At 39.0% G+C, this 13,811-nt stretch overlaps 1 protein-coding gene across 11 annotated transcripts in view; it reads left to right on the top strand.

The window, feature by feature from the left end:
* The window catches only part of LOC144194725 (liprin-alpha-1-like), a 52,932-nt gene that overhangs the window by 17,268 nt on the left and 21,853 nt on the right, over positions 1-13,811 (top strand). For 10 of the 11 annotated variants that reach the window (XM_077713962.1, XM_077713961.1, XM_077713968.1 and 7 more), the window contains exons 9-16: positions 637-771; positions 1,937-2,020; positions 3,734-3,865; positions 6,813-6,875; positions 6,978-7,057; positions 7,126-7,276; positions 10,221-10,444; positions 10,528-10,759. In XM_077713962.1, the coding sequence (XP_077570088.1) occupies positions 637-771; positions 1,937-2,020; positions 3,734-3,865; positions 6,813-6,875; positions 6,978-7,057; positions 7,126-7,276; positions 10,221-10,444; positions 10,528-10,759 (1,101 nt within the window). The remainder of the gene's footprint in view (positions 1-636; positions 772-1,936; positions 2,021-3,733; positions 3,866-6,812; positions 6,876-6,977; positions 7,058-7,125; positions 7,277-10,220; positions 10,445-10,527; positions 10,760-13,811) is intronic. The other variant, XM_077713963.1, reaches the window with a different exon arrangement.

The raw sequence follows: 13,811 nt of genomic DNA, 5'->3' as shown, positions 1-13,811 counted from the left end.
AGAATGACGAATGGCAAGGCGATTGGTAAACGCTCTTCCCCCCGAACGATAGGAAACGTTCGTTATGAGAGAATCGACATACGAGCTCAGTCTCGGGAACGCATTAAGCTCGTATCTCGAGGTACCACTGTATTTGCGAAACATTCAGATCTAAACCATTCTGTTTTGTAAAAGCACCATAACGAGGACAGCTTTGCACCTGCATCATTTTCCAAGTCATTCGTGTCGTCTTGCTGAAAACCGATAAAACCCTCGATTTTGGACACTCCCAAAAACTGCCATTTCTTATACGGATTGGACGCCATTTCCACATTTTACGTCCAATTTTTAATGTGCTCTTCAACTATGGTTAGCTTCAATAGTGAATTGTGTCATGACCAGGCCCGATTTTTGAATTTATAGATTCCACCTGGATTGTCAGTATAGCATTTTGATTTGACTGAAAAGTAGCTTGGTGGGCAAAAACGTGTGAACATGCTTACTCTCAATCAGTGCAGTAAATAAATAAATTTATAATAATAATGTATAATATTTACAGGGAAAAACTGCAAAAGTGATCTTAAAATGCTACAATTTGGCCATTAAAAAGATGTATAAACCCTAAAATAATGCTGTGTATCTTTTCCTTTTACCTAGACTGAAGACAGAAACCGGCTGCTCCAGGACAAATTCGAGCTAGCAGAGCAGAAGCTCCAACAGACTATCCGTAAAGCAGAGACTCTGCCAGAAGTGGAGGCTGAACTAGCACAAAGAGTAGTAGCCCTCACAAAGGTATTGACTATTCTTATTTTTGGTTGACTGTTGTTTTAGGTTATGAGTTTTTTTGCTGTGTTGTTCTGTTGGTAATTGAAATGTAACCATTTTCAAGTGCTCTAGTTCATTCATTAATCTTTCAGATAATGTAGACCAGAAATTGCATTATCAGGGTCAATATCATAAGGAAGTTAATATGCTTGTCTTACGAAATGCAAAATATCAAATTATTCAGTTTGAAAAAAAAGTATCTTGATGAGAATCTGATGCTTTCTAATTACATAAATTACAATTTTCTCACCAGAAGTTTAAGATGTTGTGGAAGCTATATTGCTTCTAATGTCAAAATATCTCTTTCGATGGTTCATGTTATTCCAATAGTTGTAACTTTCGAACAAGTAAAACGAAAAAAAAACATTGAAATTTTGTTTTATTTCCAAATCAAGGCTACTTGCATTTGGCGAGTCAGAGCACGTTTAACTAGGTTTAAATGGCACCACCCTAGGTAAGATGGCCGTGCCATGACTTAGGTAAGATGGCCGTGCCTCGAGCGAGTAACGACAGGAATGTGAGTTTTTTCACGTTTTATGCAAGACAAGTCGTTTATTTTCTTGAATATCATTCATAGATGTCAAAATATTTTTGGGGCGTTTTATCTGTTTATCCTTTCTCCATTTTTATATAAATGACCGTATCGGCCTAAGTGTCTTGCACCATTACGTCATGACGCCATTGTGTCATGGTGTCATCAACTTGGAGTTTTGTACATGTTTTGTTTTTATGCGCATATAAGCCATACCCTTGATTCAGTCATTTTATTTTCTCTGACAAAAGCGGCTTACATGCTAGTAAATGCGGCAAGTATTTTTAATTCTTATTTTTTCTTTTCAAGAAACTAAAAATAATCGTTTTTAAAAAAATATATATATATATAGTGCTAACAATTTCAATCCCTTTTAAAAAAAAAAGTACTTAGAGAATTTTTCAAAGGTGACGTCACGTGAGCTTGTTAAAGGAATTAGATGGTTTCTTCCTCCTACAACTTCCTCAAGAATCGTAGACCACAATAAGAGATACCAAAGTCTTTTGTGTAGACATAGAATGTTGTTCTTTTTTAGAGAACTTAATATACTCGCCCACTAAATTTTCTTTTTCTTGTTGCTGTTCTCTTACTCTTACGCAGGCAGAAGAACGCCATGGCAATGTGGAGGAGAGGTTGCGCCAGCTTGAGGCCCAGTTGGAGGAGAAGAACCAGGAGCTCCTAAGGGTAAAAATGGGAGCATCTGGAAGTCTTTAGTTATTTGACTAATATCTAAAATGGTAATACAGTGGTAACTCGTGATACGAGCTTAATTCGTTACGGGACTTAGCTCATATGTCGATTTTTATTGCAACTCAAACGAACGTTTCCTGTTGAAATGAACTAAAAACTAATTAATTCGGTCCAACCCTGTGAAAAAAACAAAAACAGGATATTGGATTAGAATTTTTTTTTCGTTGTTCTAATTTGCTATCGATTAACAAAGTATCAAATAACTAGTGGTTTAATAGTATACAAAAATGTGTTTAATAGAACTAAAATTAGACGGATTTAGCGGAGGGTAGAGAGAGGGACAGAGAGGACAGGGGCATGGGGGAAGACTTTTTGCACTGCAACGCTCGTAACATAACCTAAAACAATTTAAATGAACTTGGATTACGATGCAGACACTCAAAAATATGTTTCATCTAACCTGACACTAAACTTACCGTATTTTCACAACTATAAGGAGCACTGCATTGTAAGGCGCACCTTCAATGAATGACACATTTTAGTTTTTTTCCATATATAAGGCGCACCACATTTTACGGGTCTACAGTAGAGGTTGGGATTACGTTATGCATCCACTAGTTGGTGCTGTGCTAAAGGGAATATCAACAAAACAGTCAGATAGGTCAACCAAACTTTATTAAAGATTACAAATCAGCTTTCTGACTACTCTATTCACTCCCAACATGAATAACGGTTAAAGTATTAGTATTTTCATGATACAGCAATAGCATAATAACTCGTGTTGATTAGGTGAGCGAATGCGGCATACAACACTGTCACACGTCTCCGTCACACCAAACTCATCATTAATCAAGTCAGTAATTTTTGCCTTCCTGAAAGTTCCGACCACAGTGGAGACTTACACTGGGAATGACGGCGATTGGGCTCAACTGAAATAAAACATTGTTTAAATATCTCAGCATTCACCGCGCACCGGAAATAGAGTCAGGGGCTGCTTGCCGTAGTTTGAGAGCTGATGAAGTCGCAGGCTGCTTACCGTGGTTGCGAGACCTGTAGAGGAAGGACGGTGGACCCTTCGACTGATTTATTTCATTTTATTGTGATAACAATTTTAATATTGGTCCATATATAAGGCGCTCTGAATTATAAGGTGCCTGTCTATTTTGGAGAAAATTTAAGATTTTTCATTGCGCCTTACAGTCGTGAAAATACAGTAATACTAATTTTATTTTACTTCTTAAAACCTTTCTTCTCCCGGCCGGTTTGGCTCTCTTTGTCCCGCCTCCACCCTGAGTTTCAGATGTAACCTACCGATAGTAGTTTGCTTTTGTATTTCCTTCAAAATATTCCGAAAATTATGTCCCCACAATAGGATAACGCACAACCACTTGCCAACGAGTAGTATATATATAACTCTTGTATTAACAATCGCCTCGCTATTCGCAATGACTAACGGGGAAAAAACACTGCAAAAATGCAACCCTCCACCTAGTGCTCGCAGAGACATTACAAGAGGGAGTTGCGACCAGAGATACATTACCTGTGGGAGTTTCGGGGACAGAGACAGTGCCCATGATGTTCTTAGCCTCTCGCGTCCGCTATCTTCTCGTATATCAAAATTTGTCTCGTATCTCAAGTTAAATATTTGCTCCAAATTTTGCTCTTATCTCAAATTTCTCATATGTCAGGCCACTATTTCTGTTTCAGGCTAGACAAAGAGAAAAGATGAATGAAGAGCATAACAAGCGTCTGTCTGACACAGTAGACAAGCTATTGTCTGAGTCTAACGAGAGACTCCAGCTTCATCTCAAAGAGAGGATGTCTGCTCTGGAGGACAAGGTAAATGCCATCCATTGTTGTTATACAGTGTTTACAGAAAATCCTTTTGAATGCAATTATCGTTAGCTCGAGTTAGCTCTATGAAATTTTAAATTTTAGCTCTTCAGCATCATAGCTCTTGTTCAAATTTGAAATAAAAAAAAAATCAGGATTTTTAGATTGTGTACAATATTTCAAGAGTTGAACTGTTCTTCTCAAACAGTATGGTAGGCCCGTTAGATATGACAACAGTTGGTATCAAAAATAAAACATAAGAAAATCACTTGATAATTGTCACAATAATTATCACATCTTTTATCTTAGATATTTTAAACTTATGTTAATTAATACATTACCCTACTCGTTCTTAAATTAAGAAAGTAACTTTGTTCACTCAGATAAAAAATGACAATAGAAAATATAATTTAAAAAAAGTGTTTTTGTTCTGTTGTGTAGTGAGAGATTAAACAATTCCCTCCTAACACTATTAAAAGTAATGAATAATAGACCCTGCAGAAATGTTGACAAGATTTTTTTATTTTTTACACATTTTCATTCAAAACTGCTATGAAATATGAAAAAAATTAAACAACAATAATATACAACTGAAGACATCATCACCCTTTGTGAACAGACTAGCCTCACAAAAAGAATTATGTAAATTTCCCCCTCATATGGGCATTTAAATAAAATACAATAAGTTGGCTAGGGGCTCTCGAGGACCGGACTTGGCCACTCTTGTTTTAGGTTTTTGTAATCTTACAGGTGTTTTTATTACGTTCATGAGTATAGGTAAATTACATGACTGGGAGACTTTATTTGGGTTGATTGTTGTTTGTGCGTACGCATCAAACAGCAGCTCAGACTACCTGCCCTTTTTGGAGTCTTTGGAAGAGATGCTGGAAAGTGCCTCTCCTGGGGACTTAAATGGGTGGGCAATGACAGTGGGACCTGGAGGGGTTTGACCGGGAGGAACGTCTCCCCGATCAGAAACCGAGTGGTGTTCTATTGTTGGACTTCTGCACCCGCCATGGATTGACGTCAATGGACACCATGTTCAACCGATCAGGTGGGGCTCCGATGGTAGGGGAAGACTCCGTTTCATCATCATGGCAGTGACAAAACAGTGCCATGCACTTATTACTCACAAACAATTGTTTGTACTTGCTCTTGGGACCTGTAGCTGCGTTGAAATGGCTCCAAGTGACTTTCCTGACTTGTTCAAGTCAAGAATTTGCTTTTTCAGATCCATGCTGAGCTCCTTTGACTTTCCCATTGTAGCGTTTGTCGGTGTTTTCATCCAATGAGCCCTATTTAAATGGCCTCAGAGAAATCACAAGCTGTTGTCACTCATAATCACTCACATGAAGTCAAGAGGCCATTCTATGGAGCTCATTTCACTGACACTACTTTCTAAGTCACCAAAATTGCTAATTCGTGTTACTGTATGCATATTTTTGACCCAGCAGATTTGATCACTTTTTCTGTTAACCCATAATGAAGTCCTAAAAGAACCAATTACATTGGCACACAGTCTACTTGCCGAAAGACATTTAGCCGACTGACATCTGGCCGAGGGCCAACTCACCGAGGGGGCATCTGGCCGAACGTAGAATTAGCCGGACGACTAATTAGCTGACCGACTAGCCAGCCGAAGGACGTTGTGCCGACGCGCTCGCCCTGCCCCCGGTCGTGTGTGTGTACATGTTTTCTGTCCTACTCGTACTGGCTCTTGACTAATTCATTTGAACCATGTCTATTTCCCCCCAAAATCCGTAGGGGCAAAGAGTACCATCCTCTGGATGCAAGTTTAATAATGGGTCATTTGGGAGTAAATAGACATGGTTCAGATGAATTAGTCAAGAGCCAGTACAAAGATAATCATTTTACTTGCTTTTTAATCTTAAACACATTATCAATAAGCTGCCATTCTTAAAATTATTTCATTAAGAAGAAAAAGCAAATTCACAGATGGTGTTTTTATTAAAGCTGTAAAAAACTTACAAATTATGTACAAAAATTACAATCATGTTACTTTACAGTGGAAGCCATCTCGAAATTTACTGCCTCCCGCTGGACATATTTCTAAATACAAGTACGTAGTGCAATGTGCTGGCCTTAATTTTTATTCAATATTCTTATAGATGTACTCATACACACGCTCTTGCTATGTGAGAAAAAAAACACTAGAAGACTTACTAAAATACAGACTAAAGGGCTAAGAGAACGATACTCGAAAATGCTTTTCCCATTATTTTAGCAAATACATTTAAAATGATTTGCTGAGAACCTTAATTCTAAGATCAATCTCAATGTTGTCAATGCTTGTGTAAATTACAGTATCTACTGTTATAACTACTTTTTTTCTTGTCATTATAGTACTTACTGTTATAACTACTTTTATTGGTCGTGAATAAATGCCCTTGTTATTCTGAATAAATGTTATCTGTAACTTGTTATTCTAAATGAATGTTGTTATCTTTAACGGGCCGTATATTGCCCGTGGGCCAGGCCGTTTGTGGCCCGCGGGCTGAGGTTGAAAAACATGTACACACACACACACACGACCGGAGGCGGGGCGAGCGCACAGGCACAACGTCCTTCGGCTGGCCAGTCGGTCGCCTAATTAGTCGTTCGGCTGAGGGAGGGAGGGGAAACTGGTAGGATTTACAGTAATGCTTCGACTTAAGAGTTAAATTTCGAGCAAATATTTATCTTGAGATACGAGAGAAATGGAACGCATTAAGCCCGTATCTCGAGGTACCACTGTATGTTCATGAACCTGGCCGAAAGATGTGCTTTATGATGAAAAGCACACATTATTGAACCAATCAGTGAATACATCTTTCAGTTATTTTATTGAATGAATGAGTTTCAAAGAGTCAGTACAGTTTGAAAAAACTTCGGTATCAATTGCAACTGTACTTAAATTTTTTCTTCCCTCCTACTCTGGGTCTTTTTTCCTTAGAATGCCCTCATAAGGGAAGTAGAACACACCAAGAAACTGATTGAGGACTCTCACCATGAAAAGGTAACGAATGTTTCCTCCAAAATACTAACTATTATGATCATGTGTTATTCAATAATGACGTTGTTTTTGGAAATTCCATGTTTAAAACATCAACATATGTAGGAGCAGCTCTTGATTCAAATTGAAACAATGAGGGCTGAGAATGAGCAGGATAGGAGCAGAAGCAACTCTTTACTACTTGGGTAAGTTGATTTTTATTATTAATTTTATGATAATCTTTTTACTGATTGTTTTATGTTTATTTTACTAGAAGATCACAGCTGGGAAGCACACCGGACTTCAGGTTTCCAGTGTCTGCTTCTTCTATGATGGAGAGTAACTCGGACAACTATGGCAGCGCTCTTGTCTTAAGGCGGCCCCAAAAAGGAAGAGTGGCAGCACTTAGAGACGAACCATCCAAAGTAAGCTTTCCTATTTTATGGCATTTTATAATTTTATTAGCAAATTTTGCCCTGAAAACACTTTTTGGAGTTTTAAATTTGTCAAAGCCTAGATGTTTAGTTTAGTTGTTTTGCTGCTTTCTTTGCTATTTAATAAGCATTAAAAAGCAAAGAAAGCAAGTAGATTTTGTAAAAAGTGAGTCATTACATAGCATGAAAAAGTGTGAACTTAAATGTTTGAGACATTTAAAATGGTCTCATCTCTTTTTCTGAACCGCATTATTCTCATTGGGATCGTGGGGGGTGCTGGAGCCAAGCCAGCTGATCTGAGGAGGGCACAAGGAGACGGACTACTATGCACTCTCGCACCCATACTTAGGGACATTAGAGTGTCCAATCAGCTTACCATGCATGTTTTTGGAATGTCATTCTAACAAAGAAGAAATAGAGTGACGGTCATTACCGAGAGAAATATTGACTAGATGCCAAAAATATGTTGCCCCTAACTAGTGTGTAATTTGAGAGCGTTAAAATTTTTTTTTTTTTTTTTAAATATCTTTTAAGCATTGAAAAGAGACAATATTTTCTTCAGGCTGCCAGGAGGTAAATAGTTGTTGCTGTTTTTTTCATTTTGCCACGTTACAAAAGAGAAGTTTAGACAAAAAGAAATAATGGGTTTCAATGCATTCTCTATCAACACTGTACTACACCACTGTTTCAATTCCAGATCTAAGCATCATTCAATTTTGTATTTTGCTGTTAGCTTAATATTTATCTGGTTAATATAAATGTATGTAATGTAATTCCTTGAATATCGCGAATAATGTGCGAATGAAAAGACTAATGTATTATCTATAATCTTCACTTAAAAAAGGCAAAAATTATTCACCTTCGCTTGATATATTTAATTTTTTTTTTTTTTAAAAACAGAGTCGGAGTTTTAGTCCATACCTTTGAAGGGGCATCCCCCTTCAAGCGAAGTGTAGCTTCGCGTTCAGGATGAAAAAGTTTGTGAAGGCTTTCATCATGCAGGTTTTCCAGTTGCTCATCCAGTGGACGAGTGTTTCTCAAATATTGTTCCGTTCGAGATGGTCAGGTGTGCCGCGGTAAATTACAAGTCATACATTTTAATGTTCTCAGAGAAAAATCCTAATATTATGAGATTAAAGATTAAAGTGATTTTGTTGCTTACGTTCTGTAACGTCAACCGGAAATAGTTTGGCTTCATGGGCTTCAACTTTTGTTGACGTTTAGTGTGTCTGAGCACAAAACTGCTCTTTGCGTAATGTTACGTGATTTAAGTAATCTTGTTTTTACGTTCGTTGAACCAGAGGTTTTTTTTGTTTCTTTCTTGGAATCAACTTTTGGTGACGTGTCTGTGTATGAGCACAACATTGCTTTTCACGTAATATTAAGGAGATTTCTGTAAGATTGGGAGTAAAAGTCATATAATTGAGATTTAAAACATTACATTTCTTACTAGTACGTCAACTTCAGTAATATAAGTGTGAAAAAAAATTGATTTTGTAATAATTTCGGGGATTTATTTAATTCGTACTGATGAAACTTTGATGAAAATTAGACTTTATATTATTAATTTAACGGATAGAGACTTAAATTAGAAGATTTTTAGCGGACTGTGCCTTGAGATTTTTTTCAATGCAAAAAGTGGGTTTGGAAACTGCAGTAGACAGGCAGTAAGGCTTTCTTCCTAGTTGTATTATGTTCATTTTGTTTTCTTGTGCCTACCTCTTGTGTCTACCTTATCCGTAATATTCGAGGGATTACTGTACTCGTCTGACTAAGCGTGGGATCGAAACATGTCAGGTTACAAAACGACCTAAAAAACACCATTGGCTGTTGTAAACGAGTCAGTCCAAGTATAGACTTTGTTCTTGTTTTTTAAAGCATGAGGACAGCCGAAGTTGTAGATTAAGACTGGCTTTACCATGAAGCACTCCCACACGTTGATTTGCACGGTCAGTTCATCTTTGAATAAGAATGTCCCTGAAGGCATCCTCGTTCATGTTTGAAAACTTGCTCCGACCATTTTCTTGGATTATGTCAGGGAACTCCTGTGAGAGCTAAATCCCCAACATCAAAATAATCTTCAAGCAGAGGAGGCATCAAGCACGAAATAGTTTTAGACTCCGTCGGCCTTCTCAGAGTGGTGCATGGCAGGCTGCTTTTCCACGACCGTCGCGGCTCGCTCGTTTCTTTGTCTCTTGCTTGCCGCCGCTCCTTCGAAGGGGGAGAGGGCGAGCGGACACAGCCCGCGCCGATCTGGGAGCTCTGCTTTCCTAAATACACACCCGAATAAGGGGACCGCGAACACTTTAATTTAAGGTAGGCGGAGACAAACTTTAGGCGGGAACAATCAGGGGAAGGCGCTATATACTAAGTGATGACAGGCCTTGACCAGTAGGTGTAACTAAAATTATATTCTATTTAATAAGAAGAATAAAGAATACAAGAAAAATAAATTCTATATTCCACAACTCTTCCTCGGCGTAGCGTTTCGCTCCCTCCTGGTCTGTTGGCCAAGGAGGCTCACTCACGGCCCTGGAACGAGGCTGAGGTTCATCTTCATTGCCTTCGTCACCTTTACAATTCATTTGTATAAACATATCTGTAGTTTGACATGGGTGTTGGATGAAAAAAACATTAAATAGAATTTTCTGATGCCTGCAGAAATTTTTCAATTTTTTGATACATAAAGTTATGATTAACCATTTTTCTCCCTCTAAAATTTGGTTCAGGCATTTGTAGATTTGTGTTTGAAAATCTGTTTTGTCTGTCTCTTTCTATTTTCTTCCACCTTTGGATATCAGCGTCATGTAAGTTACCATGAATAAACAAAACAGGGATGTGATACATACTTCTGTAATTCATATACGACTAAACATTTATCCATGTCATGTGTATCTTCTCTGGCCTTCTTGTTTTATGTGTTGTTTTAACTCAGGTGCAGACCCTTAATGAACAGGAGTGGGAGCGTGTTCAACAAGCTAATGTGCTTGCCAATGTGGCCCAGGCTTTTGAGAGCGATATGGATGCCTCAGATTTGGAGGACGACGGAGAGACTATCTTCAATTCCGTTGACCTTCTTTCCCCTGCTGGTCAGGCGGATGCTCAGACTCTGGCATTAATGTTGCAGGAGCAACTTGATGCTATCAACAATGAAATTAGGTACTACAGCTAACAAGGCAGAAAATCATGATAAACATTGTGTTATATAGTGTAACACACAATTCCTTAACATGTACCAATAGAATGATTCAAGAAGAGAAGGAAAACACTGCCATCCGGGCTGAGGAAATTGAGTGCAGAGTGGGTAGTGGTGACAACCTTGGAGGCCGCTTTCTCTCCATGAGCTCTATACCACCATCACTCTGTGCAAGTTCTCCTATTGGTAGCTCTCCTCCAGGTTCTGGTCACTCAACCCCAAGACGCATTCCTCACAGCCCCCACAGAGAATTAGACCGCATGGGTGTCATGACTTTGGTAAGACTTTATTGCTACATTTTGTTTTTTGCAATGCAAGTTTTGCATATTTTTGGCACATATCCTTTTGCAGAGTTCCCACATGGTTATTAAAAAGTCATGCATCTTTCTTGAAAAGGCAGTCAATTACCGTATTTTCCGCACTGTAAGGCGCACCTTCAATGAATGACCCATGGCAATTTTTTTCCATATATGGGGTGCAGCGCACCGCATTATACGGGTCTACAGTAGAGGCTGGGGTTATGTTCTTCAGTATCCGAATTGATCAGCTGAGCGAACACGCCAGGCTACGTCTCATCAAAGTCATCATTAATCGAGTCTACCTCATTTTTGTTGTCTGGCAACTGAGTGACAATTCTTGCCCTTCTGAAAGCTCGAACCACAGTTGAAACTGATATATCAGCCCAGGCATTTACGATCCACTGACAGATATGGTGGCGTAAGTCGTCCAGTGCTGTCTTTTACGTGGGAAATGGCCGTAGTTGCGAGACCTTTTGTGCCTCAATATTGACCCAAATATAATATATAGTTTTTAGTCTAGCTATGAATGCTCAGTTGACACCAATCTAGCGACTGGAGTTCTTTTTTTCAATCCACCCGGAAGGAAGGTGAGAACCGAATGAGTGTGCTCGCCGTCATACCGGGTGGATTTCACAAAAAACTACCGTATTTGCACGACCATAAGGCGCACTAAAAAGTTACATTTTCTCCAAAATCGACACTGCGCCGTATAATGCGGAACGCCGTGTGTATGCTCTAAAGCCAGAATGAGAGCACTTCTTGCCTACACGCTTCTTATATAGAGAAAAGGTTGACTTAGGTGGGGTCAGGCATGCGGAGGGGGTGTGTGTAAGAACACGCTAAAGAAACGCCCCTACCAGGTACCCGTATATAGTGTGGGCATGTTTATTGCAAAACAATTTCGGTTTGGTTTCTAAGGCCCTCCGTAAATGAATGATATAAATAGACACGCTCAGTTCAAACTTCTATCCATCAAATATGCAGGGAAACATGGGAATAGAGCAGCCATAAGGGAATTTTAGATCAACGAATCCATGGTTAGCAAATGGAGGACGCAGGAGATCTAGGTTCTCCAAGTCAAGAAGAAGAAGCTGAGTTGATTTGCGACTTGATGCGTGCCCATTGCCCATCTCACAGCAGCGGTTACATTACCGGAGGCTTAACTAAAGAACTCCAACCGCTGGACATCGACATCAACCGGGTGTTCAAAGCAAATTTGCGAGCGGCAAGGTAACAATGGATGATCGGTGGCGAACACAGCTTTACGAAGGGTGGCAGGCAACTAGTTTAGCCACTATTTATTTGCGAATGGATTTTGGCTGCTTGGACTAATGTGTCTGCTTGCACTGTTGTTCGAGTTTTTGCCAAAGCCGGCATCATTTCTGTCAAGCCACAAGACTGTGAGTGACTCTGACCAAGAAGAGAGGGAACCCTGCGTTTTTGATGAATCATTTGGACAATTGTTCAATTCGAACACAGAAAATGAGGGCTTTGATGGATTTGTGGGTGATGATTGATCAAAAAACGTGAATACATTGTAAAGTTGCTAAATAAAGTACAACCAAACTCAGTTTTACTTCCGTTGCAATTTTCAAAACGTGTAAAATGCGGTGCGCCATATAGTCGTGAAAATTCTGTATATATCCTAGCATACACCGCGCATGGGGGAAAATGGTGTCGCCGTCTGCTTATCGCAGTTGCGACACGTGTTGCGGATCAATATTGATCCATATATGAGGCGCACCGACCTGATTATATGGCGCATACTCCGCTTTAGAAAAAAAATGAGGCTTTTTTAAGCTGCGCCTTTATAGTGTGGAAAATACAGTACATTTGGTAGGTCTTAAAACTTCAAGTTTAAAATTACATTGTAAGCCTGCACAAACTAAGAATCACATTTTTACACCTAAACAAATGTTAGCATATCTAAATCCATTGTTAATGTTAATGCTATTTATATCACCCTAAAGAATTAATGTGACAATGGTACTGCAATAAGTTTGGTTAGTACAGTCATACCTTGACATACAAGTTTTTTTCAGAGATGTGGAACAAATTAATTGGTTTTTGGTTAATTTCTATAGGAAATGTGATTTGAGATACGAGTAAATCGACATACGAGCTCAGTCGTTTTAAGCTTGTATCTCAAGGCACCACTTTATTAGAGGGAAGAGTGGCCCATGAAGGCAAAGAGAAATATTCATTTTTTCTTCCATGAAGTATTCCTTTGCATAAATCCCAACATTTTTATACTAACCGTCCTTTCAAAGGTGTCCTAAATTTAATTTTGAGCACTAAGGCTTATTTTAAGACAAGACAGGGCCATGATTCAAAGAAATTCAACAAGAAATGCGTGAAAAAAGCGAAAAAAAGTGAGTTCAGCTACAAAATAGGAGCAACATGCCGCAATCCAAAGAAATTCAAGAAGAAGAAAAAAGTGACGGACATCTTTGGGTGTGGAAAAAGTTACAAAGCCATTTCTAAGGCTTTGGGGCTCCAGCAAACCACTGTCAGAGCCAGAGAGAACTGTCATCAGTGGCAAACCTTCCGCGGAGTAGTCGGCCAGCTAAAATGACTCCAAGAGTGCGACAGCGACTTATCCAGGAGGTCACAAAAGAACCTAGAAAAATATTGAAAGAACTGTAGGCCTCGTTAGCCTCAGTTATGGTCAATGCTCATAACTCTCCTGCCAAAGCAGGCCTCCATGGCAGAGTTCCAAGGCAAAAACCATTGCTGTCCAAAAGAATATAAAGGCTTGTCTTACATTTTCCAATAAAACATCTTGATGATCCTCCACATTTTTGGAAGAACATACTATGGACTGATGCGTCAAAAGTCGAACTTATTGGAAGGTGTGCGGCCCGTTACATTTGGCCCAAAAAAATGACACAGCATTCCATGAAAAGAACACTATACCAACAGTGAAGCATGGTGGTGGCAGTGTGATTGTCTGGGGCTGCTTTGCTACTTCACGACCAGGACGACTTGCTGTAGTATATGGAAGAATGAATGTTGCCTTCTAAAACAAATT

This window comes from Stigmatopora nigra, chromosome 3 (assembly GCF_051989575.1).
Source record: "Stigmatopora nigra isolate UIUO_SnigA chromosome 3, RoL_Snig_1.1, whole genome shotgun sequence".
In the NCBI taxonomy this organism is placed as follows: domain Eukaryota; kingdom Metazoa; phylum Chordata; class Actinopteri; order Syngnathiformes; family Syngnathidae; genus Stigmatopora; species Stigmatopora nigra.
Note: the sequence above shows the minus strand (reverse complement) of the source record. Positions and strands in the feature narration are given on the sequence as shown.